A 23,292-nucleotide genomic window follows, 5' to 3' on the forward strand; every position below is an offset into this window, starting at 1 on the left:
CAGGGTAGGGTTCTCAGAAGGTATGTGGTGGTGTGACTATCAAACTCGTCTCTCATATGGAGCCCAGGGCAGGAGGCATTCTCTAATGATTTCTTTTTAACTACAAAGCATAACTCTCACATTCCTCATTCCCACGCCCAGGTAGATATGTGACAACCTTCTTTCGTGCCATGACTCACCTGTCTCCTGAACTGATCGATAGCTGTGTTTAATAACTCGTCTCAGCACACAATGATGACTCATTAAACGAGTTACTCAATACTACAGAAATGATTCTCAATTTAATCAAAACTGTTGTTTGGATTATACATACAGATAGAAACAGTATGACATTAAACACCCTGTCTGCAACGTAACATGAACTACTTGTATCTATAAAACATTCATCTTTGAATACCTGTTAAACCATTTGGGAAAAATAAGCATGAAACTGTAAGGGATGGCAACTGACAGTGAACAAATAACATACATTTTCTCAAAAGATCTGATGTGTGTGTGTGTGTGTGAGGCTCTATTTTCAGCCACCACAAGCAAATAAACTCAAACAAATATGTTTTATATTTAAAAAAAAAAGAAAAAAAAAATATATATTGATTACAGAGTAAGGGATAGTGAGCAAAAATAAAAACAAAATGAAAAATCTCTCAGGATGAAACTTGAGCATAAAAATATGGGGGGAAATGACACGCAGCAGAAAGTGTACATGTTTGGTTTTCTATAGTTGAATCACACAAGTGCAAGTGCAAACATCTGAGAACATCACCATTAAACCTATAGGAGTGCGTCTAAATCTGAACCAAAACTAAGAGGGAAAGGCATGCAGGCTGGTGATGAACAATGCAGGGTAATTTAAGCATCATGACATGCCAAACTTACGGTGCATAACTCTTCCAACACATTGAAATTAAAATACTCTCATTACTTTTCCTTTTATCATTCAATAACAAAAGATACAGTACAAACACGGAAACTATTTGTTAAGGAATAGGTTAAATCAATGCTTTGTTTATGGGCTGGCACAGCTGTTTTGTTGATGGTATTTGAACTTTTTTTGGTAAAAAACTGAACGTCAAACGGAAAAAACGGCTGCAGAGCATTGACAGCTTGGCACAGTTTTATGCGCAGCAAACCCTTAAAAAGGCCCACGCTGACCTGGGTGATGTAACCCACATCCTCCATTGCTCAGCTCCTGCCGTCAGGAAGACTGTCATCATTATCATGCCGTATGTAAATTGCTATGTTGTTTTTACGTATCTGAATTGAATCGAATCTGAACTGAAAAAGTGATAAATATCCCTGTGGCAGATGTCAACAAGTTATGCCATAAACAGTGGTTATTTTCTGGTTCACTCTTATATTCACCATAGCTTTATACCCAAACTTTAGGTGCTCCATCTAACTTATCTATAACAAAACATCTTCATATCATTTGAATTTACAGTTATAGACTCAATATGCTCAACATACTGTACCATATCAGTGTGCATGATATATAATTGCTGTAAGTGCTTTGTAGAAGAGCAAAGTAATAATCCATAGTAAAACAGTAAAACCATTGGCAAGGAATCAGTATACAGTGCATTCGGTATTCAGATCTCTTCACTTTTTCCACATTTTGTTATGTTACAGCCTTATTCGAAAATGGATTCAATATATTTTTTTCCCCTCATCAATCTACACACAATACACAATTATGACAAAGCGAAAACAGGTTTTTAGAAATGTTTGCTAATTTATAAAAAATAAATGAAATATCACAGCAGGGACTGGGAGACTAGTCAGGATCGAGGGAAAGATGAACGGAGCAAAGTACAAAAAGATCCTTGATGAAGTCCTGAGCGCCCTGGAGCAGGTTCTCAGACTGGGGCGAAGGTTCACCTTCCAACAGGACAACAACCCTAAGCATACAGCCAAGACAATGCAGGAGTGGCTTCGGGACTCTGAATGTTCTTGAGTGGCCCAGCCAGAGCCCAGACTTGAACCTGATCGAACATCTATGGAGAGACCTGAAAATAGCTGGCTTTGTCATTATGGGGTATTGTGTGTAGATTCATGAGGGAAAACTAATTTAATCCATTTTAGAATAAGGCTGTAACATGACAAAATGTGGGAAAATGTAAGAGGTCTGAATACTTTCCGAATGCCTTGAAAAAGGTTTGGTCTGCACATTATGCCTTCAGCATAAATGTTCCAGGAGTGCAGTTCACAGAGCAGTCACAACATGTCCAGCATAACCTGAAGTAACCAGCTGCTATGGATAACCCCCCAGGGGACTAGGGCTTGGTGAAAACAACAAATCTCAGCTATCTGCCCCTTTTCTTAGTGAAGATCAAGGCCATCCAATAGTCACTAGTCTGACTATACCAGTGGTCTCTGTCAGTGTGCGCGTAGCGAGGCTACTGGAGCATAGGTCCACTCGCCAGAGGGTGAGCTAGATGGGTACAGAGACGATGGTGGGCAGTTCCCCGATAGGAGGGGGGTTATATTTCTCCACCCTCATCAGCCGGCGCAGGATGTCATCCCGGTCCCGAGGCCAGCCGTAGACATGGGTGTTCTGGAGCCATGTAGGGACATGGCACTGACACAGAGAAATAAGTGAGTCTAACCTCTGCCCCAAACAGTCTCATCACTCATGTTAAACTGGCAAGAGTAAACCCTTATCTTGGCCTTAGTACAACCTATTTTAATCAATGTAAACAAGGTTCACTGGAATCATAAGTGAAAAAAGTGCTTGCTGTTTACTCACTGGGTTTACATTGGGTCATGTTTTATGAGAAAGATATTTAAGGCAAATACACAGGTGCACAGCATGTCTTTGGCAGAGCAAGCACAGGAAATTGCGAGGCTGTTAAACCAGCACGTAGCAACCAACGTAAATCTTACCCTTTTAGTCCCAGGAAACAAAACGGGGATGAATCTGAAATTTTTGCTCCCGTTTTGAATGAACTCATTCTGCAACTGAAACACAAACATGCAACAAATAGATGAATGCACAACAGACATATCATGATAAAATTAACAGTTTAATCTATCCATCTACTGTATACATGAATTATTCTGTCTATAAATCTATCTATTCAATTGATACCACTGATGTTGTAGCGTTACTATAAACCAAGCACTGTACTGTAAGTAAGAGCCACCTATTTATATAACTACATTGGCTTTTGAAAGGTTGTAAAGAGGTCTGACCTGCTTATGAATGTAGACAGTGTTGAGGGTCCTCTCATCATTCTCTAGGCTGACAGGGGAGGCTGTCACCGTTTCATGGTACTTTGGGCTAATGACGATAATAATCAGATATTCCTTCTGTGAGAGGGAAAATACATGGATGAGTAGGACAACAACCAAGCCTGTCGCTGTCCTATTGCAAACTTCATGTTGTTCTGTTGCAGAAAAAGCTGGACAGCTAGACAGCGAGATGAAGAGCAACGTAGTCTTTTATTGACACAAACTTGACCATAAAATCAAAGACACTGCAGGGCGTTTTCCAACAAGTCAAGCATTTGCGTGAGAAGCACTTGAAGATTCTGAACAGGATAAGGGTATAATTGAATAATTACTGGAAGTGCTTTTTTCTGGTTAGTCAGGTGAAGACAGAAAACTGTCAGGAATGTGAAGCCAAACCATCATTTAAGTAAACAAGATTGTTGAAAGAGCCAAAAGGCTCAGGCCATCTTTACCTCGCTGAGGTACCTCTCCATGAAGTCGATCTTGCTAATACTCCTGAACTGCTGCTCAAACATGTCGATCTGGAAAACCAAAAGAAAATAATGTCTAAAATGGAATTTTCCAGCTGACCTGAGCAGTGTTACATCATGGCAAATAAATCACTGCCTAAAGCTCTTAAGTCATTATTCTGTCAGCTCTCAGACAATCAGTTGCTCAATATTATAGCTCCATATTCACAGTGGTATGAGGTCATGACCAGTTTTCCTAACAACCTAACGTTAAGGCTTTAGTGGCAGTTTAGAGTTGATGAAGAAGATCTAAATTCACCTCTGACCAAACAAGGGAAAACAAGCTCACTTACATGTGTATCAAATCCATTGTGTCGCAGCAAAGCCACAAAGTTGATAATCTCATTGACGTGCTTGTCGCTGTCTGATTCGTATGTCACAAACACCCTTCCTATGGAGATGTGCATAGGGAGGGAGGGGAAAGCATTGTTCACAACAAGATACTCTTAGAAGTTCTGTAGCAGTTTGAAGGCGGAGCATGTTCCATCAACTGTATTAAATGGTGGCCAGGTTCCTGACTTGTTTGAAAAACATTTTAACAACTCTGACGGTAGTTTCTAATATACTACTTTGCAGAGGACACTTGCATTCCCAGCAGCTAATACAATTCTCAAATGGTCTATACAGTTCTGTATGTGGTCTCCATCACTCCAGTGTTACAGCAGTACGTACTGTAAGATTTAGACTGTTGGGTAACAGGCTTATCAGGCCAACCATTTGGAATTGGGTTTCACCACACCCAGTGATGGTGTGTGATCATGTTAGGGGTGACAAGAACTACCAAACAAATTAACATACAGATTGGTATGACATGAAGATGTTAATGCTTTGTATACTGCTGCAGACTGGGGGATAGATCAAAGGGTTAAAACACTACAAGGTCTGGGGAAGGACTCAGTTCTTCACTCAGAGTATGGACTTGATCTGCTGCCTGATTACACCGAGTAAAAGATTCCTTAAACACAGAAGTTGTCGCTGTCCTTTATTTTCTTACAATACTCAACAGTAGTGTTACGGTAGTCAAAACTTACTCTGCTCCAGAGAGAGTGGTGCACTGCAAGGGTTGGTCTTCGGTTTAGGTTGTGGACCGATGTGGCCACTGGATGGGTAAGAAAATCTCATTTAAAACAATCTCAGAGGCAAAGCTTCTCCAATATCTAACAGTATGATTTCTGGAGCAATTTGCTCTTTTTAGAAATGCACATCTGCCTGTTGATTTTCACTGAGGCCACACCATTCTCACCTTTGCATGTAGCCTGCAACTGGAAGTCTGCAGTTATCTGGACCTGAAACGGCCAAAGAGAAACATCTTATTACATCAGTCATTCCATTAGGGTACACAGTTCCATTGGCACATTCAGCTGATCAAATCAACACCAGTCTCACTAAGTCAGACTCTCCGTCGAGAGATGAGATTCTGTGTTGCAAGTTTAAATCAACACTGACTTTTCATTGCTTATGGGGCTTTAACTAACGTGAATCATATAACGTGTAATGAGGTGCTTAAAATGTGCATTACATCTGATGACTGAATGATATGATTGAAAGAATAATTTGCATGACTAATGACAGAATAATAATTATTATTATTAAAGCTGCAAGCAGCGATTAACGTATCATGGCACTGTCATGGGATCAAACGTTAGACCGTCTTTGATTTATCAGCTTTTATGTCCTAGACCATGCCCACAAGGCCAACAGTATGGCCAATCATGACCATGTTTAAGATATTGGCTAAGACTGTACCTTAGGGCATGCGTACCAAATTTGGTGAACCACATCAAGATTGAAAATATGTTGTTGTTTTTTTTAGTTGATTTGCATGTGGCTTTAAGGGTGTGACCCTAAGAGCCTAATGGACCTGTGTACCAAGTTTCATCATGATAGGATTAATTGTCTTTGACTTATAACCATTTATGTGAGAGGCCATGCCCATTGGACAATTAATTGGTTAATAACAATTTCAAACACTTGTTAGGCCAATGAGGGTGATATTACATTTGGGGGTAGTGGTCAACACTTCTGATCATACTGCCAAGACATTTTATTAATATCCGTATTCAATCGAATACATATCACTGACTTGTCAGATACTGTAGGCTATTTATCAAAACATTATGAGTGACAGAAAAGGACATAGAACTCACAGAAAGGCCCGTAAGGCAGGTGGTATCCAGGCCTGGGACTTTGGTGGAGCGCAGGCCCAAAGGCCTCCATAGGGCACGGTGCACAACAGGGTGCTCCCTTGGGTGAGCAGTAGTATGGGGGCAGAGAGTGGTGATGCATGGCTACTGATGGGGGGTTGGAGTGGAGGGAGTGAGGCTGCTCTAGGCTGGGGCTGTACCTGCCTGAAAGAGACTGGGATTTGCCCCTGGAGTAGCAGCTCTCTCTTTGGTAGCTGGGGTAGTCTCCAGGGGCCAGACAAGATGGCAAGTTGCTGGGGTAGCCTGGCCCAGACCAGCCGCTGACAAAGCTGGGGTGAAGCCAGGAGCCCTCGGCCTGGCTGGGGAACGGTGTGGGCTGGCTGTACCCAGCTGGAAGGCCCATGGGTGGCTGGTATGGGGTGTAGCTTTGTCCTGGTTGGATGTGGTTGTGTCTGTGCAGTTGCCGGTCTTCCATCACCCCTTGTCTTCTGAAGGGGGATCCCCCAGTGGATCCAGGAAGGTCAGAGAGCAGGCCAGGACCATTTGGGTAGGGGCTAGAGTTTAGTTCAGGGACATTGTCACTCTCGCAGTCCTTACTCATAGTCTCGTCGTCCTCCTCTGGAGTGTTGTGGAACTCTCGACAGCAGCTGCCCAGCTGGTTGCTGCGACGGGGAGAGGGTTGGGTTGAGCCACATCACTTGCAAGCAAGATCATTGTATGTCTTGTAGTTATGCTCTAAAATTCAATTCCAGTAAGCATGAACTGCAATCTACTTCTATAGATGCCTATCAGAGTCAGCTCAACCAACTGCAGTTGAAATCAGTTGAAAAAAAAGACTAACAAATCTAAAATCTTTCCATCTAATCATCATGAGCAGCATGTAGATCCCAGGAACAACGTAGAGGTAATACATGAATTGTGAAAACAGACTAGGTGGAAAACTGGTGGTGTGGTGTATTTCTGGATGTAGGCTGTACCTATTTATTGCTGTGGTTGAGTTTCTGAAGCACGGAGTGGGCAGCATCATTATGCCTCTGCCATTGGGGATCCATGTGTCAAGGCCAAGCTACACACACCATCCTGCCATAATCAACAGTACAATTTTATACCTACAGGAAAAGACAAAATAGCTAACAAAAAGAGAGCTTTGGACAGACTATACTAGGCTTGGATATCAGATAACAAATATTAAGACCTAAATGAGGTTTCAAATTATTATAATAACTTATTTATCAAGCACTTTTCATACATTATAGTCCTAATGAATGCATAACCAATAGGATATGAGGTGTTGACTTAAACAAAATAGTATTCATAACAAAAGGCAAGAGTGTGAAAACAGAGTATTCTCAAAAGAGCGCACACACCATTTTGACTATTTAAACTACCTTATTCCACTCTCAGTATCATCAGGTAAGAATAGTAAAATCAGATGGTTCTCTTTCAGGATTCTTTCTTGGATGGAAGTCAGTCTGATAACACTGCTAATGCATACATGTGCCACCCACATTGTTCAAGGGGACTTTTCAAAACACGTGGCAGTCAATTTACGAGTAATAGCAATCTTCACTGCATAACATTAGTGGGAATGAGGAAATGATGTTTGACATCAGTGGAAACAACAATTCTCAGTGATGGGAAATCAAACCACAAACATCCACAAACGTCAATTGGTAGAGGGTCATCGGTAACCGAGTTGGAACATGAACTCTACAACGTTTCAATCTTAAGACAGAAAAATGCTCTGGTACCCTGTTTGTGATGTTTAACATGAATATGCCTCAAGTTCAAATTTAATGTACGATCTGTGAGCAAATTGTGCATCTAAATAACAAACAGCTGTTATGTAAATATATAAACTGCATTATATTTGTTTTACAATGCTCAAATTGCGTGTGACTGATGATACCTAGGACCCTTTTAAATCAAAGCCTGATCAGGTTTCTGAGATCAGTCGAACACAGCACTTTTCAGTACATTCAAATAATTTCAGAGCCCCAAACTGTAACGGTTTTACTGAGTACATGAATTCAACCATGAACTCTTTGTTGTTGTTTTCGATAGAGGATCTCAACTATTTTTCACTCAGAAAACTGAGATAAAGATAATTTGGCATTTTGATGGGAAATTGTTAGACACTAAATCCAGTCATAATCACGGCCTGCTACCCCTATTTCAAATCTGTTGTCTCGAAAAAAAATCAATGAATATTCTACTGCTCACGCACAATTAGGACTATTAACACTATCATATAATTGTGCATTGTTGTCTTAAGGAGGACACGGTAACGAAGTCTAAACGATGTGGTCTATAGATTCACGTTTATGCTTTCCGCTGATGCAGTGTGACTTCACTGTTGACCCAGATTTAGTTCAGAGGAACAGAGGCGAAGTAATTTTTTCCACAGACAGTTCCACCCATTCGAGATCATCTTCTGCTTGATGGACTGGCGCCCTGTGCTAGTAGCAAAACAACACGCAAGGGTACAAACAAACCGCCTCCAATATAATTATCTACCACACAAATCTGCAGTGTCGAGCGCAATTTCGAGAGTTGCGACTCTTCCTGTCGCTCCCTTGAAACTTCAGAACTTTATTTCGTCCCTTGGTGACACTTAAACGTGTCTTTTTAAAACGAATTACAAAACCTTATACATTGAAATGTATATCTTCTTGACTTTTATCACATTGATAGATCACGCGAAATTGAGCAATGTCATGACATTAATAATGATAATATCAATCATGATAGGCAGTTGTGAGTAATGTTTCCGTCTCAACCCCTGACAGAAACGTGGATAGCCAAATGCTGTACTATCTAGACCCTCTGTGCCCATAAATTACATGTTCTCTCATATTAATGGTAACCTAATTGTCCTGTACACAATGCTCTGGAATTATAAATGAGTATGTTTTCATATCTACCTACCTCATTTTTCAAGTTTTAATCCAGATCCTATTTGCCAATCTTTAAAAGGTGAAAATACGGCAGGTACTGTCACTGATCTCGACACTCGGGCAACCGACTCTGAATTTATCATTTGCACTCTGATTTCATTCTCTGTAGCATAAGTTTAAATTCATTTAAAGCACAGACAGATGATCTATCTACTTTGACGGATATTTTGTAAATCAACGTGAGCTTCGTGCTCCAAAGTTTACACGTGACAGACGCTCCACTGATGTGAGACTTCCCTGTACTTTGATCAACGCCCATGGCCAAATCTCATAAGTCTTTACTTGCTTCCTCGTGTCCTCTATCCTCACCTCCTTCTCAAAACACATTGGAGGACAATGTCTGAGGTTCCTCCCCTGGCCTCCTTCCTCCCCCTCTCCTCCAATGCGTTTTGAGAAGCAGGCGAGGAGAGAAGACGCGAGGAATCAAGGAAAGACTTTGGAGATTCGACCCATATCCTCGACACTCCATGGCACCACCTTTCTTAAAAACAAGTTTCTTCACTTCGAACTAATGACTGATAAACTGAAAGTATGCAACACTAAACACTTGATTTGACCGAACAGGTTTATTCAGAAAATTACAAATTGTGCCAAATTAAGACTCAAAGATGTTTGGCTTTGAGGGTTTACTAGGTCTGGTAAATTGGCCCTTAAAAAGGAAATTAATCTCTAGTAATTTGTTTCAGTTAGAGAGTGAGCACAAAAACATTTACAACCAGAGATTACAAATTTTGCAAGATTACAAAGTTTGCAAACAATAGATTTAATTTTCCTTCAATCATGACACAGTAGTCAGTGGACAGAATTCTGGATATTTACTGATATCCGGATTCCAAAAGGGAAGCAGTTTGTTACATTAAGCAAAGGTAAAAATGATTAAAGCAATTGATCAAATTAAAACAGGTGCAGAAACTGGTCATGGTCAACTTTTCTTTGTTTGGAGAAGCAGGATTCCAGCCAAGCCTTCTGAACAGGCAGGGCCTGGGGATACTGACTCACCAGTTCCTGGAGCTCCTGGTAAAACACACCATATCAGCAAAAGAAGAAGATTATCATCATCATCATCATCATCATCATCAAACCACCCTCCAACTCCACAACAAACCAAAGAGATGAGTGGGTCATCAGAAAGCATCAATGGCTTCATTTTGAAGTCATCCACTTGATATTGAAGCCGAGTTAAGTGGATCATTATGAATCAATGTCCAGGGAAATGTGTCACCTGTGAGTGGACAGGACTTTCCACCTCTGCAACGATGTGTGTGACTTCTGGACTCATGATCTCTTCCTCATCACCGTCATAGGTACACCGCAGTTAAGGAGTAGACAACATAAATATGAGACTGATCTTATATGAGAAAAGAAAGTAAATCATAACTGTCAGAAAGCTGTGTGAAAGGATATGTGATGAGGTAGCGTCCCAACCTCTTCCTATCTGATGCAGCCAAGTTGTAGAAAAATACATGTATTTTGTTCATGAAGTCAGGCAGGCCAAGCAGGCTGTTGACACTGGAAGAGGTCTCCTGAGAGACTGTTTCCACCTCCTCCTCCTCACTCCCTCTGTCTGACCCAGGACACTGTGGCAGTAGGGTTGATGCTGATGTTGATGCTGAGGCATTGGATGTAGATGCCTGAGTTATAGACATACTGGAAGCAGACCTGCTGTAGTAGTATCTGACAGTCAGGTCAGTCAAGGCTAAAATCAAAACCTCTGTAAAAACAAAGCCTTCAGATAATTGACAAATGTTACACCCCCAGAAACACAAACAGTAAAAAAAAACTACACAGGAAGGATACATGGAGGTGGGGATCCCTCTGGAGGCCAGGTGTTTTCGTATGAGCCTCTCTGTGCCGTACCAGTTGAACCCTTTAGTTGAGTGACCAATTCTTGGAAAGTGTACGCTTGCTAAGAGAGAGGGGAGTTGGAGTAGTGAACATTTTGTGTGACTTATATGTGGTCACATGCACACACACACTCACGAGACACACACCAGTTTGTCCACAATGGTTTGAGCATACCCTTGTTTTTCTTTGCTACCACATAGATTTTCTTCAGGCCTTCTTCCAGAGAAGCGAGAAGGATTCCAGACAGGTTGTTTGCCTTGTCTCTCTCCTGTGCCACAATAAGGGCCAACTGAGGACAGGGAATAGGATGTGTCATTATCACCAAAATATTTCAACAACTCTACAAATCTGTCAGAGAGTACAGCCTACCCCCAGAGCTCTCACTCTCTCCATACACTCACCTGCCACTTTATTAGGTACACCTGTTCAACTGCTTGTTAACGCAAATATCTAATCAGCCAATCACATGGCAGTAACTCAATGCATTTAGGCATGTAGACATGCTCAAGACGACCTGCTGAAGTTCAGACCGAGCATCAGAATGGGGAAGAAAGGTGATTTAAGTGACTTTGAACGTGGCATGGTTGTTGGTGCCAGACGGGCTGGTCTCAGTATTTCAGAAACTGCTGATCTACTGGGATTTTCACACACAACCATCTCTAGGGTTTACAGAGAATGGTCAGAAAAAGAGAAAATATCCAGTAAGCGGCAGTTCTCTGGGCGAAAATGCCTTGAAAATGCCTTGAAACTGCCTTGCCAGAGGTCAGAGGAGAATGGCCAGACTGGTTCAAGATGATAGAAAGGCAACAGTAACTCAATTAACCACTCGTTACAACCAAGGTATGCAGAAGACCATCTCTGAACGCACAACATGTCGAACCTTGAAGCAGATGGGCTACAGCAGCAGAAGACCAGCCCGGGTGTCACTCCTGTCAGCTAAAAACAGGAAACTGAGGCTACAATTCACACAGGCTCACCAAAATTGGACAATAGAAGATTGGAAAAACGTTGCCTGGTCTGATGAGTCTCGAATTCTGCTGCGACATTCAGATGGTAGGGTCAGAATTTGGCGTAAACAACATGAAAGCATGGATCCATCCTGCTTTGTATCAACGGTTCAGATGGTGGTGTAATGGTGTGGGGGATATTTTCTTGGCACACTTTGGGCGCCTTAGTACCAAGTGAGTATCGTTTAAATGCCGCAGCCGACCTGAGTATTGTTGCTGACCGTGTCCATCCCTTTATGACCTCAGTGCACTCATTCTGATGGCTACTTCCAGCAGGATAACGCGCCATGTCACAAAGCTCACATCATCTCAAACTGGTTTCTTGAACATGACAATGAGTTCACTGTACTCCAATGGCCTCCACAGTCACCAGATCTCAATCCAATAGAGCACCTTTGGAGTGTGGTGGAACAGGAGATTCGCATCATGGACGTGCAGCCGACAAATCTGTAGCAACTGTGTGATGCTATCATGTCAATATGGACCAAAATCTCTGAGGAAAGTTTCCAGCACCTTGTTGAATCTATGCCACAAAAAAAGCAGTTCTGAAGGCAAAACCCGGTACTAGCAAGGTATACCTAATAAAGTGGCCAGTGAGTGTAAATAAACAAACAATCTAGTGATGGCCAATCATCTGTGTGGAAATAGATAGATTGTGCAACTCTTACTTGGTCTTTACCATCCAATCTAGACTGTTTGTCATCAATAGGGAACAGCAGCACATATCCAAGCTCCAAGTCTGAAATATTGAATGGAACATTAAAACATATACTGTAGGGCCAGCTTTCTGGACACACAGAAATAATAGGGCATCAGATGGAAAAAAAAAAAAAGCTATCGTATCAGATGAAGCAAAAACGTCTATATATAGTTACAGAAATCTTTGGCACTGGATGTGATTAACCATATCTCACCTTTCATCTTCCCAGCCAACTCATATTGTTTAAGTGGCTCATCTGACCTGGCCTGAAGTGCTGTGAAAAGCCCACCCCTGCCCCATCGTCCAGAGTCATCTATGAAACACACATACAGTATAAACACAAGTGCACATGGGTATCTTTACATATCTTTTTACATCTTATCGTGCTATTTGAACATGCCTTCTGTTTTAGCAAACCTATCCTCCTGCGGATCACTATGCTCAAGGGAAACACCAACGAAACCAGCAATGATCTTGGGTTGGAACGGAGCCTTACCAACACAATGCACTATAATGGCGTCTTCCCGTGTGGCATGGGGATGAGTAACATCACCCAGTACGTAGCGAATAGCATTGTGTTCTTCTGAATCTGTGGAGCATACACTGCTGTCATCACCCGCCTCCTCTTCTTCCTCCTCTTCTTCACTCTCCACAGAGGGTAGGCACTGTGATCTGTACCCATTGGAGTCCCACCATGCCATCCTGCATGAGAAACACAAACACACTCACTCACACTTAATAACAGACGCTACTTGAACATGGAGGGGCATGCCATGATGCCTTGTCTGCTTTCCAATACCTTTGAAGGCCTTGCGGCCTCTCCTTGACAACGTATACAAATATTACAAAGTTCAAGGTTAGGATTGCACAAACAGTCACAAGGAAAAAGCAGTGCTAAAATGTGACTATCCTTGTTCACTCTGATGTCACGTGAAGCAACATTGTTATGGATTTATGAATTCCCCAAACATACTAATAACACAGTGATGCTACAGTGGACATATCATTGGGTCAATAACATGTCAGAGAATAAACGTTTTTTAACTTGTAAAAATATGTAATTATCAGAGCAATGCATTGTGGGACAACACTTCTCCAAACACTTCTGCAACAGTTACATCGACCTAGCCAGGGAAAGGATGTTTGAACCTCATTTTAACTTCATGACTTGTACAATTCTTTATTATGGCTGCCAAAATAGAAACTTCTGGGTCAACTAACAAACTTACTTCTTCTGGTGTTTCTGCTCCTGCTGCTTCTTCTTCTTGTCCTCCATTAGTTTGGCCCTCTTGGCTGCAGCCTCCTGTCTCCTCTGACACCGCAGCTCCAGCTCAGATTCATTCAGGGCTTTCCTCTTCCTCAGTGGAACCCCCAGGGGCCCAGACAGAGAGACCTGGGAACCCACAGAACGAGAGCATACATCTCTACCAGCTGTGAGTCAAAACACACACACACACACACACACACACACACACACAAACTACCTCCTCTCCATCACAATCCAACATTACAGAAGTCTATGAAAAACAAATCTGTCAAAAGTTTTCAAATTCTCTGGTTAGTGAGTAACCATGTTATACAGTAGATGAAAGTCAGAACCACGTATTATCATTAGGACAATAGTGAGGAGGCTGTAACAGTCTTACTCCAGCTTTGTGGCGGAGCGATGGTCCCTCTCCACTAGCCTCCTCCCTCTCAGCCAGCTGCTCCTCCAGCAGAATAGTGAAGCTTCTATGGTCCTGTGTGCTGGGGTCCCTGGAGTAGTCCTTCCCCTCAAAGTAGTACATGTGGTCTGGAGCAGGACAAAGCAATAATGAGCGCAATGCTATGTTGCGTGTTGAATTCCACTTGTATGGTCATACTCACTCTGTCCATTGGTTTCCGAGTCCTCCTCTTCCTCTCTGGGAAGGGCGTGTTCTTCGTCTTCGTCAGTCACCCACTCTCCGTCACGAGACCGACCCAGGATCAGCCCAAGGTCCACGTGTTGTACAGAACTCTCCTCTGACGACAGCAATTTATCCACCCCGAACTTTAGGATCTCACTCAACTGTGGCAACAAATGAAAGAGTGTAAGAGAGAGAAACAGAGAGAGAGAGAGAGAGAGAGAGAGAGAGAGAGAGAGAGAGAGACAGAGAGAAAGAAAGAGAGAGAGACAGAGAGAGAGAGAGAGAGAGAGAGAGAGAGAGAGAGAAAGAAAGAGAGAGAGACAGAGAGAGAGAGAGTTGCAATAGCATGGGAGGAAGGATAGAATAACACATGGGCAGAGAAACTGAGAGGAATGGGAGCAAGGGATGGTAGGAAGGTCTGTTAATGGGGTGCTGCAGAGCAATAGATATAAGGCTCTGGGGTGTTGAGGTGCTTTCATGTGGGAACTGGACCAGATTTTCTTGTTAATTTCGCCATTAGCGTAATAAATAAATGAATGTGGAATATTCTTCCAGAGTTGGGCATGGCATGTGAAATCCCTCAGCACTCTATAGAAGATTGCTGCTGTTGCCAGGGTTCTTCACCTGGAGTCCTGCAGCGGCAGACTGGGCTTGGTCCAGCAGAGAGAAGCGCCCCTCTTCAATCACAGTGTTGGTGAGGCGCAGCTTTGACACGGCACGGGAATACACAATCTCCTCCACAGTGTCCCTCGCCAGGAGTCGTATCACCTTCACAGCCCTGTAACCAGCCCAGATGAGAAAAGACCATGAGAAAAGACCAGGCCATTCATTTGTATGTAATAACTGGAACATTCACAGCACAATACACCATTTCCCTGCACACATGACTGCATATAGTGGGGCAGACTATTTACTTGGACCTTTTTCCTATCCCGTACCTTGTCTGACCAATCCGATGACAACGAGCAGCAGCCTGCAAGTCATTCTGGGGGTTGAAGTCACTGTCCATAAATATCACAGTGTCAGCAGCTGTAAGGTTCATCCCCACTCCTCCTACACAAGAGATATCTGGGTTAGTCAATGCCATTTGTACAGCTTCTAAACTTACACATGTTTTGGCACAGGGCAATCCCCTCTGGACTGTTCTGGGATGAGTCATAGTGCAACTATTGCTATACAAACTATGAAAAAGAACTTAATCATTCTCTTGCAATGTACTGAACAACAAGACCTGCAAGAGACAAACATAACATAAATAAACAGCATCACTCTTTACTGCAATGAGTCCTACAATATCCTGTGTTGCTGTATTTGCTTGCCTAAACAATTGACTTCAATTCACTTGCATGCAAAACTCAACAGTATAGGTGTCTTTAGGAAGAAGATTAGGGGTGATCTGGGGGTCACACTGCATGTTATGGGGAAGTCAGGTCTTCTGTATAAAACACTTAGAGAAATGTCAGTCTTGTTCGGAGCAAAACATCTTCCCACAACTCTTATCTTCTTATGGTCAGGGGCCTTTTTCGGTTTAGTATGAGCTGTCAACAGATGCAGAGATACTGCTGAGGTGGATGTGTACAGGGAAGGTACAGAGAGACCAACTGTCTAATCGTAGGTGTACCTTTTTACTTCTGCATTTGAATTTTTCATTAACCTTTTCTTTTATTTCTGCACTTTTGCCTCACATTTGGATTTTTTCGACTATTTAATAGTGAGCAGGTCATTCTCCTCCATTGATGTAGCCTTTGAAACCTACACCAGGGTTGGGGTCAATTCAGGGTTGGGTTGAATTTCAATTCAAGAAGTAAATTGAAATTACAATTAAATTATTGTAAATAGGGCATGTTCAATTATATGGACATATATTAACTGATTAATCAAGCTAATTACACAAAATGCTTTTTTTTTGCATTCATATACATACATATAACTTCCTGAATTGACTGAATTGAAATAGAATTGACCCCAACCCTGACATACACACCTTTTGACTTTGACAGATTGTTCTATTAATGTTTTGGCCTACCTGCTTTGGTGCTAAGAAGAAAAACAAACACATCCTGGCTGCTGAAGTTCTTGATGGCCAGGTTGCGCTCCTCCCCCCTGACTGATCCATCTAAACGCTCATAGCTGTATCCTACAAGGCATGAGTCCAAACAACCCAAGTTTGAACCTGTGAATCTCCATTAAAAAAGCACAAGCCAGCACAAGCCAGCTACCCATAAATACATTCATGCAAGCATACTAAGTTTAATTAGCACACAACACACTCCACCCATACAATATTGTAATGAGGGGAAAAATAACAAGTTGTTTTTGAGATAGCTGTGGCTTTCCAATCAAGTCTGATTCAAGGTGTGGTATGGCTGATGGTTCAGATTGATGAGAAATGATGAGAGATGGTTTGGAAAGGAAACAGATGTCACTGTGATGAGATAATGTTATGTAAAAACAGAGTAGACTGTTAGTAGTACTATTGAATCTGAGGCAGGTTGGCAAGTTTTATCCTGAAAAAAAAAAACGTTCTCTGTTATCAATCTAAAGTGCTTAACAGCAAGTAACACACAAGTCAGAGCAGAAGGGGTCTCAATCGTGATATGCCCAATGACTAGATACTGTAGTTTACCTCTGTATTCCATGTAATCTTGTAGAATGTCCAGCACTCTGGTCATCTGTGAGAACAGCAAAATCCGATGGCCCCTTCACACAAACATGGAGAGCAAGATACATGGAGATGTAAGGTGTGGGGATAAATAATCTGTGCTATCTTGGTTGCTTTGTGGCTGTACAGTTTGGTCAGTGACAGTGGAGAGACTAACCCTTCATGCATGTATGCCAACATGCTGTCCAGAAGACACAGCTTCCCACTGGCCTCAATGAGATGCTCCCCCATTTCAAACGGCTCTGGCTCCACTCCTAAGCAGGGGAGGGGAGAAGAGGTGAAACAGGGGAGGGATTAATGTTTGTATACTACACATATACTAAACAAAGCCCAGCAGTAACTCATATCGTCTCACAGTGCTGACTGTATATAAGGTCTCACCATGAAACAAGTAGGGGTGGTCAACACACTTCCTCAGCTGCATCAGTATATTCAGCAGCCTGGTCTTGTTGCCCTGTTCATTCGCAAAGGCATCTGAAAGCAACACAGAGAGCCCAATTTGCTACTGGGCATTCCTTCCGAGTGGAAAGGGTTTCCTTGAGGAACAATGGTATTTTTGGACAGAATCTAAAATCAAGTTTCAACAAAATGTGGAATGTGAACAACCAAATAGGGTGAGACTAAATTGTTCACAATTACGTGTCAAATAAGTATAATTCAGCATCGTCAGTACATAAAGTCCACTGCAGCAGATGTCTCACCCAGGTCCTTCATCAGGATGGCTTTGTAGTATTTCTTCTGCAGGGCTGACATCCCATGATACATCACCAACTCTGTCTTCTTTGGCAGCTCGGCTGCCACTTCTGCTTTGACCCTCCGGAGCAGGAAGGGCTGTAGGACACACTGTAGCTCGCTAGCTGAGGGCATCAGAACAGACAGCAAGTGACACAGAATCCAATATGTGTACTTGCATGAATTCCATATCATACACATACATCACAACCATAATGAAGATGCCCAACAGATACAAAAGAGACTGCCTCATGTACAAGTAGTATAAAGACACATTTGTGGTATTGATTAGGAGGTAGTGCAATACCCATAGCAGGTTGATTAGGAGGTAGTGCCATACCCAGAGCAGGTTGATTCTGCACATGTGAGTAAGTGCTGACAAAGTCGTCCACTTCTTCTGTTGGAAAGAGGCTGGGCTGGATGAAGTTCAGCAGGGAGTAGACTTCCTGCAGGTTGTTCTGGATGGGGGTCCCAGTCAGCAGCACTCTAAAGCCCACTGAGAACTGCAAGGTGAGGGAGAACTGTCAAGGCAAGGCAGACCATGGCAAATGCTGAGAAAGATGGTTAGAGAGTGGTTAAAGGTATGACTCAACAGCAGTGGAGGCTGGTGGAGGGAGAAATCAGCATGGAATGGATGGAATGGAATGAGGGATGGTCTCAAACACACGATTTCTACCTCCACCAACCTCCCCTGTTCAGTAGGTACCTCTGTCAGGGTTTTGTGCAACAATGAGTTCTGATTCTTCAGCCTGTGAGCCTCGTCTACCACTAGGATCTTCCACTTCCACCTGCAGACAAGAGCAAAGTTATATATGGCCTGGTATATAGTGTTAGATTTTGAATTTGCTAAGCATTTTGGGTGTTAGCTATGAAGAAGTGTCACCCTCACCTCTTTCTCAGGAAGGAAGCGTCTTTGAGACATAACTGATGAGAGAGAGAGAGCATTTTGAGTGTGTGTCATTGGACACATCCAAAATCCAGATAAGACTTTTGAGTTGAACTAATGGAGAAATGCATATGAAGGTCATATATAGACAGTTGCCACATTGCCACAAAGGATCACCTCGTACGTAGTGAGCAGAACATTGAAGTGCAGGTTGTCCATTTCTCTCTGCAGCGCTGCCCTCTTCTCTTTGTCCCCAGTGTAACACAGCACAGTCAGACTCGGGGAGAAGCTGAGGGGGCAACAATCTGTCAGAGCACATTCTTAAGACAGGCCAGAAGACCAAGTTCTTACTGCGCAAATTATGCACTAGGACATTCACGCTTGGTTTACATAACAACACATGAATACTAAATGCCTAAGTCAGCCTGTAAACATGACCTGTATTCTCAATATGGACGAGGCTCCCACCCAGTGGCTGGTAGGAGCTCTGCTGCATTAATGATTGTCTGGGACAAGGCATGAAGTGCCATGGTGCAAATGTTTTGATCTTCTCACCGTTCCATCTCCTTCCTCCAGTTCTCCATGACAGAGAGTGGACTCAGCACTAGGAATGGTCCCTCATCTCCTAAGGCCCCTTTCATGTACACCAGCAGAGAGATGGTCTGAGGGCAGCAAACACAGACCACAATATAGCAACCAACATCTTGTTGAATGTTGAATGACAAGAACTAAGCAAAACATATATGCACATCCTTCTACCTAGGTAAGGTGATGGACAGGGGTGAACAGAGGTAAAATATTGTAGCATACCTGACAAGTCTTGCCCAAGCCCATCTCATCTCCCAAAACACACCCCTCCTGATTCGTGAGACATTGAGTTAGCCACTGTACTCCATCCAATTGATAGGGTCTCAGCCGTATCCCTGAGGAGACACACCAATGTATACAAGTATAAATACAAGCTAATGAATTATGCTACATTTTAGCATAATCAAGCTAGTAGTTGGGTTGACTGCACGTTTTGGCTGTTCGGCTTCTAGCCACCATTCATTGCTATGGCAGCTGTTCGTGCAAATACTGTATCATCAGGAGGACATGTCGTCATATTCTTTACAGACTCTTAACTGGTACAGTAGTTAATTCACGTTATTTCGACGCGTGTCTGTATAGTTTTCTTGCATTATCTCTTTTCGCAAGTTTCGTAGGGAAACATAAGTCAACATTATATTATGAAATCTGAAATCCTTTTTATTTTGCCACGAACCTTGCAAACCCCACTTCTGCAAATCACTCTCAGAGAGATTTGCCTTCACTTTTCCTGGTACTTTGTTTTTTATTTTCTGTAGGAAGCTTGTCATGTTTTCAAAACATACTGGTCTAAAAATTAAAGTTGCGGAGAGGACAGTGAAGTTTCACGGCACAAAGTTCAGGACAGAAGTAGACACAACAATGTTATTTCCTGGCTGACACATGACCATGAGTAGGCGGGGCTTATTTCAGCAGGCAGGATTCAACAGTGAAAATGCTCTTCAGTACTGCCTCCTCACAGATCTGAACTGACTGGATAGGTGAAAGCAGCAATAGGATAATCAGATATTAATACCTTTTTTGCAGTCCATCCGATCCATGTCTGGTGGTCATCAGGACATCATAAAAGTGTTATATAAGAATACAACGAAATAAAGCGCTGATGGTGTACACTCATTTAGAATATGGCACAAAAGCTTTATTTTCTAATTTCGTATAAAGCTATGGAATACTGTATGTATTTAGATTTAATAAAAAGTAGGCTATCAAACAATTACCTCAAGAATTTTATTTCATAATTTAATCTTCTTCTAAAATCAAACTGTCTCAATATCAACATAGTAAGTAAACATGAATAATAATGTGTTCATACAATACATACATTTATTACAAACGTTTAATGAATGTTTAATTAACTGGATTTCTAGTAATGGGAGAGTTATGAGACTGGAGCCATAGAAGATGGGAAACACTATCATCTAAACTTCAATGTGACAGCATCTACTTCCCCAGTATTTGGAAAAGGTTGGCCTACATCCCAGTACAATGTATCTGTAATCTAAATAACTACAAATTAATCAAGTATACCATAAAATAAACATAAAACTTCACTCTCTGAAACTCATGTTTTTCAAGATCATTAAAAATGGCAAATGAGACAGATAATAAGCTAGTGCAATGTTATAAGGATTAGTAGGTCCTTTCTGAAGCAGCGCCATGCCATTGCAAGGCACCAGTCTCAAAATGCTAACTTATGAATTGAGCTGAAGCACAAAAGGTCCACTTCCCTAAAGCTGAAATCGCACCACCACAGGATCTTCACTTCACACAGAGAGAGAGCATTTTTATAATTGCATCCCTAAAGAAAACAGAAAAGGGTGCAATCAGGCATAGAATATCAATGTGCATAATATTTCAATAAAATGTGTTCTCATTGATGAATGCATTCAAATTATTATTCCTCGAGAAGTCTTATGGTAACAAACCTCACAAATGGGATGTATGACAAGCCATACCTGCCATATCATAAAGCAAAGGAGACATCGACATGATTAATATGATATGAATATATGATTATATGACTAAACAAGGATATTGTGTTACATAATACATCCACGACAGAAACTCAAAAAAGTATCATGTTTTCCCTTCCACCCCCCTGTATAAATGAGGGGCAAACCAATGTTCAATGGGTTTTTAAATAACAGAATCAAGGAAAAATGTTACTCACCAGGCAAATGCTAGGACTTGCAAAATGACAAACAACAAAGCAAGACCAAAATTCTTCCACTAAAAAGAAAAAATCTAGTCAATTAATACACAGTAAATACAGTAAACAATGTGCTATAAGATACAGGCTGCTTGGACAGCCTTTGGCTGTGGGGTGGTCTCCTGGACACAGAACAACTCTACAATGTACATTTGTAGATGTTTTTAAATCTAGGAGTAGGCTTATTCTATGTCTGGGAAGCTGGCCAATAAGCATTCAAGTAAAAGCGTATATATTGTTTATATTCTCTAACTGCATTTCGTTGTCTCAGGACTTGTACTCTGTGCAATGACAATAAAGTTGAATTTAATCTAATCTAATCAAAAGGATTACTCACCCAGAAGACTGCGCAGAGAGTCAATACAAGACAAGTCTAGAACACAGAACATGACACTTTAGCACTGCCATTGGGAATTGAATGGCTCTTTCTGCACAAGACCATCAAAAGATAACTTTGGTTTATGTATCTGGTAAGATGCCATCATTCTCTCTGGCAGTTTCTTATAGGTTTCACATAGTTTCCTCATTCTTTTCACATTTCTTGCAAATTACATACATGGGAGAGTAAAATAAAGGGAATCCACATCTCGACAGTTAATGAACAACGCACCTCTTTGTGAAGACATGAACACACTGTATGTGGCCTTAATGAAAGCAGTGGTCCTGGGGACTCACCAGCATGATGGTGGTAGCCAAGGCTCTGGTCTTGTCACACATCCTCTTCAGCTGTTTCACTGGCCCCATTAGGAACATTGTGCTAGGGAGAGAGTCACGCTGTCAAATCTATTCCGATGAAGATCTTAGAATTAATACAGTTACTGATTTAAGAGCTGACATGTTTTATGTGCCAAATATTTGGCATTGAAGTCAACTCAGATCATCAAAACCTCATCATCAGTAGTCAAGTGGTTTAGTGTTATCAGCTGAGAGTGTCACCTGCAGAGTGAGCAGATATTTCCAAAGGTGTAGAAGACAACAAACAGAATGATTCCAATCTTGGGAATAAACAGCACACACACTCCCTGCGGAAGAAAAGCAAAGATAATGATTTAATAAGTTGATCTGTCCCGAGCTTTGAAAATCCATACATAGTGTAACTTGTTGGGTTTCACGAAGCTTGGGGGATATTGTAGGCCTGAATGAAAAATGTAAGTCATGTCAAACCAAAAATCTAAGTGACTATTTATGCCAGTTTGGAAGGAGAATCTTTTCTATTTCCTTTACGCACTTGTGTGGAGCAAAGCGCAAGGTGAATGTCAGCTGAAATAAACCATTGACATCTTGAACATTCCTGAGAACAAGAGGAACCAGTAGACCCACATCTCTGGCATGATGCACCCATGAGGAAGTGTGAGAACAGACAGTGCAAAATCACATTTAATCTTATAAATAGGCCACTTTTATAAAGACCACACACCGTTCCCTCACCAGCACAGTGCACACAACCCCGATCACAAAACAGCCGATGAATCCCTTCACGCGTGTGCCCCAACCCAGAGTAGAAGCTTCATCCGCCACCTGAAACAAGCAGTCATTCTGTTATGCACATTGCCAGATGATGCCATGACTCTAGAATCATTTTATTTTACACGTGTTTTAGACTGCACATTTGAAATGGGTTAATGATTAAGTTGTGTAAAGCATTTACCGTAGGATATCCATGATGTCCTTTTATATTAATTAAATGGTTGTACATTCTCAGTGTTGTCACTCATACATAGGCTTACTAAACTTGTTATGATGCCTTTTTACCTGCAAAATGTTGCGGTCTTCATTGGGTCCATCCTTACCACTCAATACCGCTTTAAGTTTGTCCATGACTTTCAGTGTATTAGTTGAGAGCAGTCACTAAATCAAGAATCACGTTAGACTAATATATGTTTTTCCGTTTCCCGGTATCCAAGGGAATTCGGTCAATTTCTGTCACACTGTGAAG

General features: G+C 41.8%; 2 protein-coding genes across 4 annotated transcripts; both read right to left on the reverse strand.

Moving 5' to 3' along the window:
• Positions 1-261: 261 nt before the first annotated feature.
• On the reverse strand, positions 262-9,044 carry traf3ip2l (TRAF3 interacting protein 2-like). Its single transcript, XM_083672531.1, has 10 exons — positions 8,813-9,044; positions 6,862-6,964; positions 5,888-6,546; positions 4,984-5,026; positions 4,772-4,839; positions 4,034-4,131; positions 3,684-3,752; positions 3,193-3,309; positions 2,884-2,958; positions 262-2,578 (listed from the first exon to the last, which is right to left on the reverse strand). Exons 2-10 carry the CDS (start codon positions 6,909-6,911, stop codon positions 2,432-2,434), a joined length of 1,326 nt encoding a protein of 441 aa, XP_083528657.1. The 5' UTR covers positions 6,912-6,964; positions 8,813-9,044; the 3' UTR covers positions 262-2,431.
• A 357-nt stretch (positions 9,045-9,401) lies between these two features.
• Positions 9,402-21,674, reverse strand: chd1l (chromodomain helicase DNA binding protein 1-like). Of its 3 annotated transcripts, XM_083670987.1 has the most exons (26): positions 21,073-21,674; positions 20,163-20,945; positions 19,370-19,482; positions 19,115-19,221; positions 18,737-18,848; positions 18,563-18,597; positions 18,380-18,461; positions 18,014-18,176; positions 17,643-17,798; positions 17,323-17,415; positions 17,099-17,195; positions 16,906-16,979; positions 16,306-16,416; positions 15,218-15,332; positions 14,904-15,057; positions 14,260-14,440; positions 14,040-14,185; positions 13,623-13,786; positions 12,890-13,095; positions 12,608-12,706; positions 12,362-12,432; positions 10,861-10,975; positions 10,639-10,747; positions 10,246-10,515; positions 10,064-10,145; positions 9,402-9,855 (listed from the first exon to the last, which is right to left on the reverse strand). In XM_083670987.1, the coding sequence occupies exons 2-26, from the start codon at positions 20,185-20,187 to the stop codon at positions 9,736-9,738; spliced, it is 3,000 nt and encodes a 999-aa protein (XP_083527113.1). In that variant the 5' UTR covers positions 20,188-20,945; positions 21,073-21,674; the 3' UTR covers positions 9,402-9,735. The 3 variants fall into 3 exon arrangements, with proteins under 3 accessions (XP_083527113.1, XP_083527112.1, XP_083527114.1); XM_083670986.1 differs by lacking the exons at positions 20,163-20,945; positions 21,073-21,674 and adding an exon at positions 19,824-19,990; XM_083670988.1 differs by lacking the exons at positions 19,370-19,482; positions 20,163-20,945; positions 21,073-21,674 and having other exon boundaries at positions 18,744-18,848; positions 19,115-19,143.
• Between the last annotated feature and the right edge of the window lie 1,618 nt (positions 21,675-23,292).

Source organism: Argentina silus (genome assembly GCF_951799395.1).
Source record: "Argentina silus genome assembly, chromosome: 6".
In the NCBI taxonomy this organism is placed as follows: Eukaryota; Metazoa; Chordata; class Actinopteri; order Argentiniformes; family Argentinidae; genus Argentina; species Argentina silus.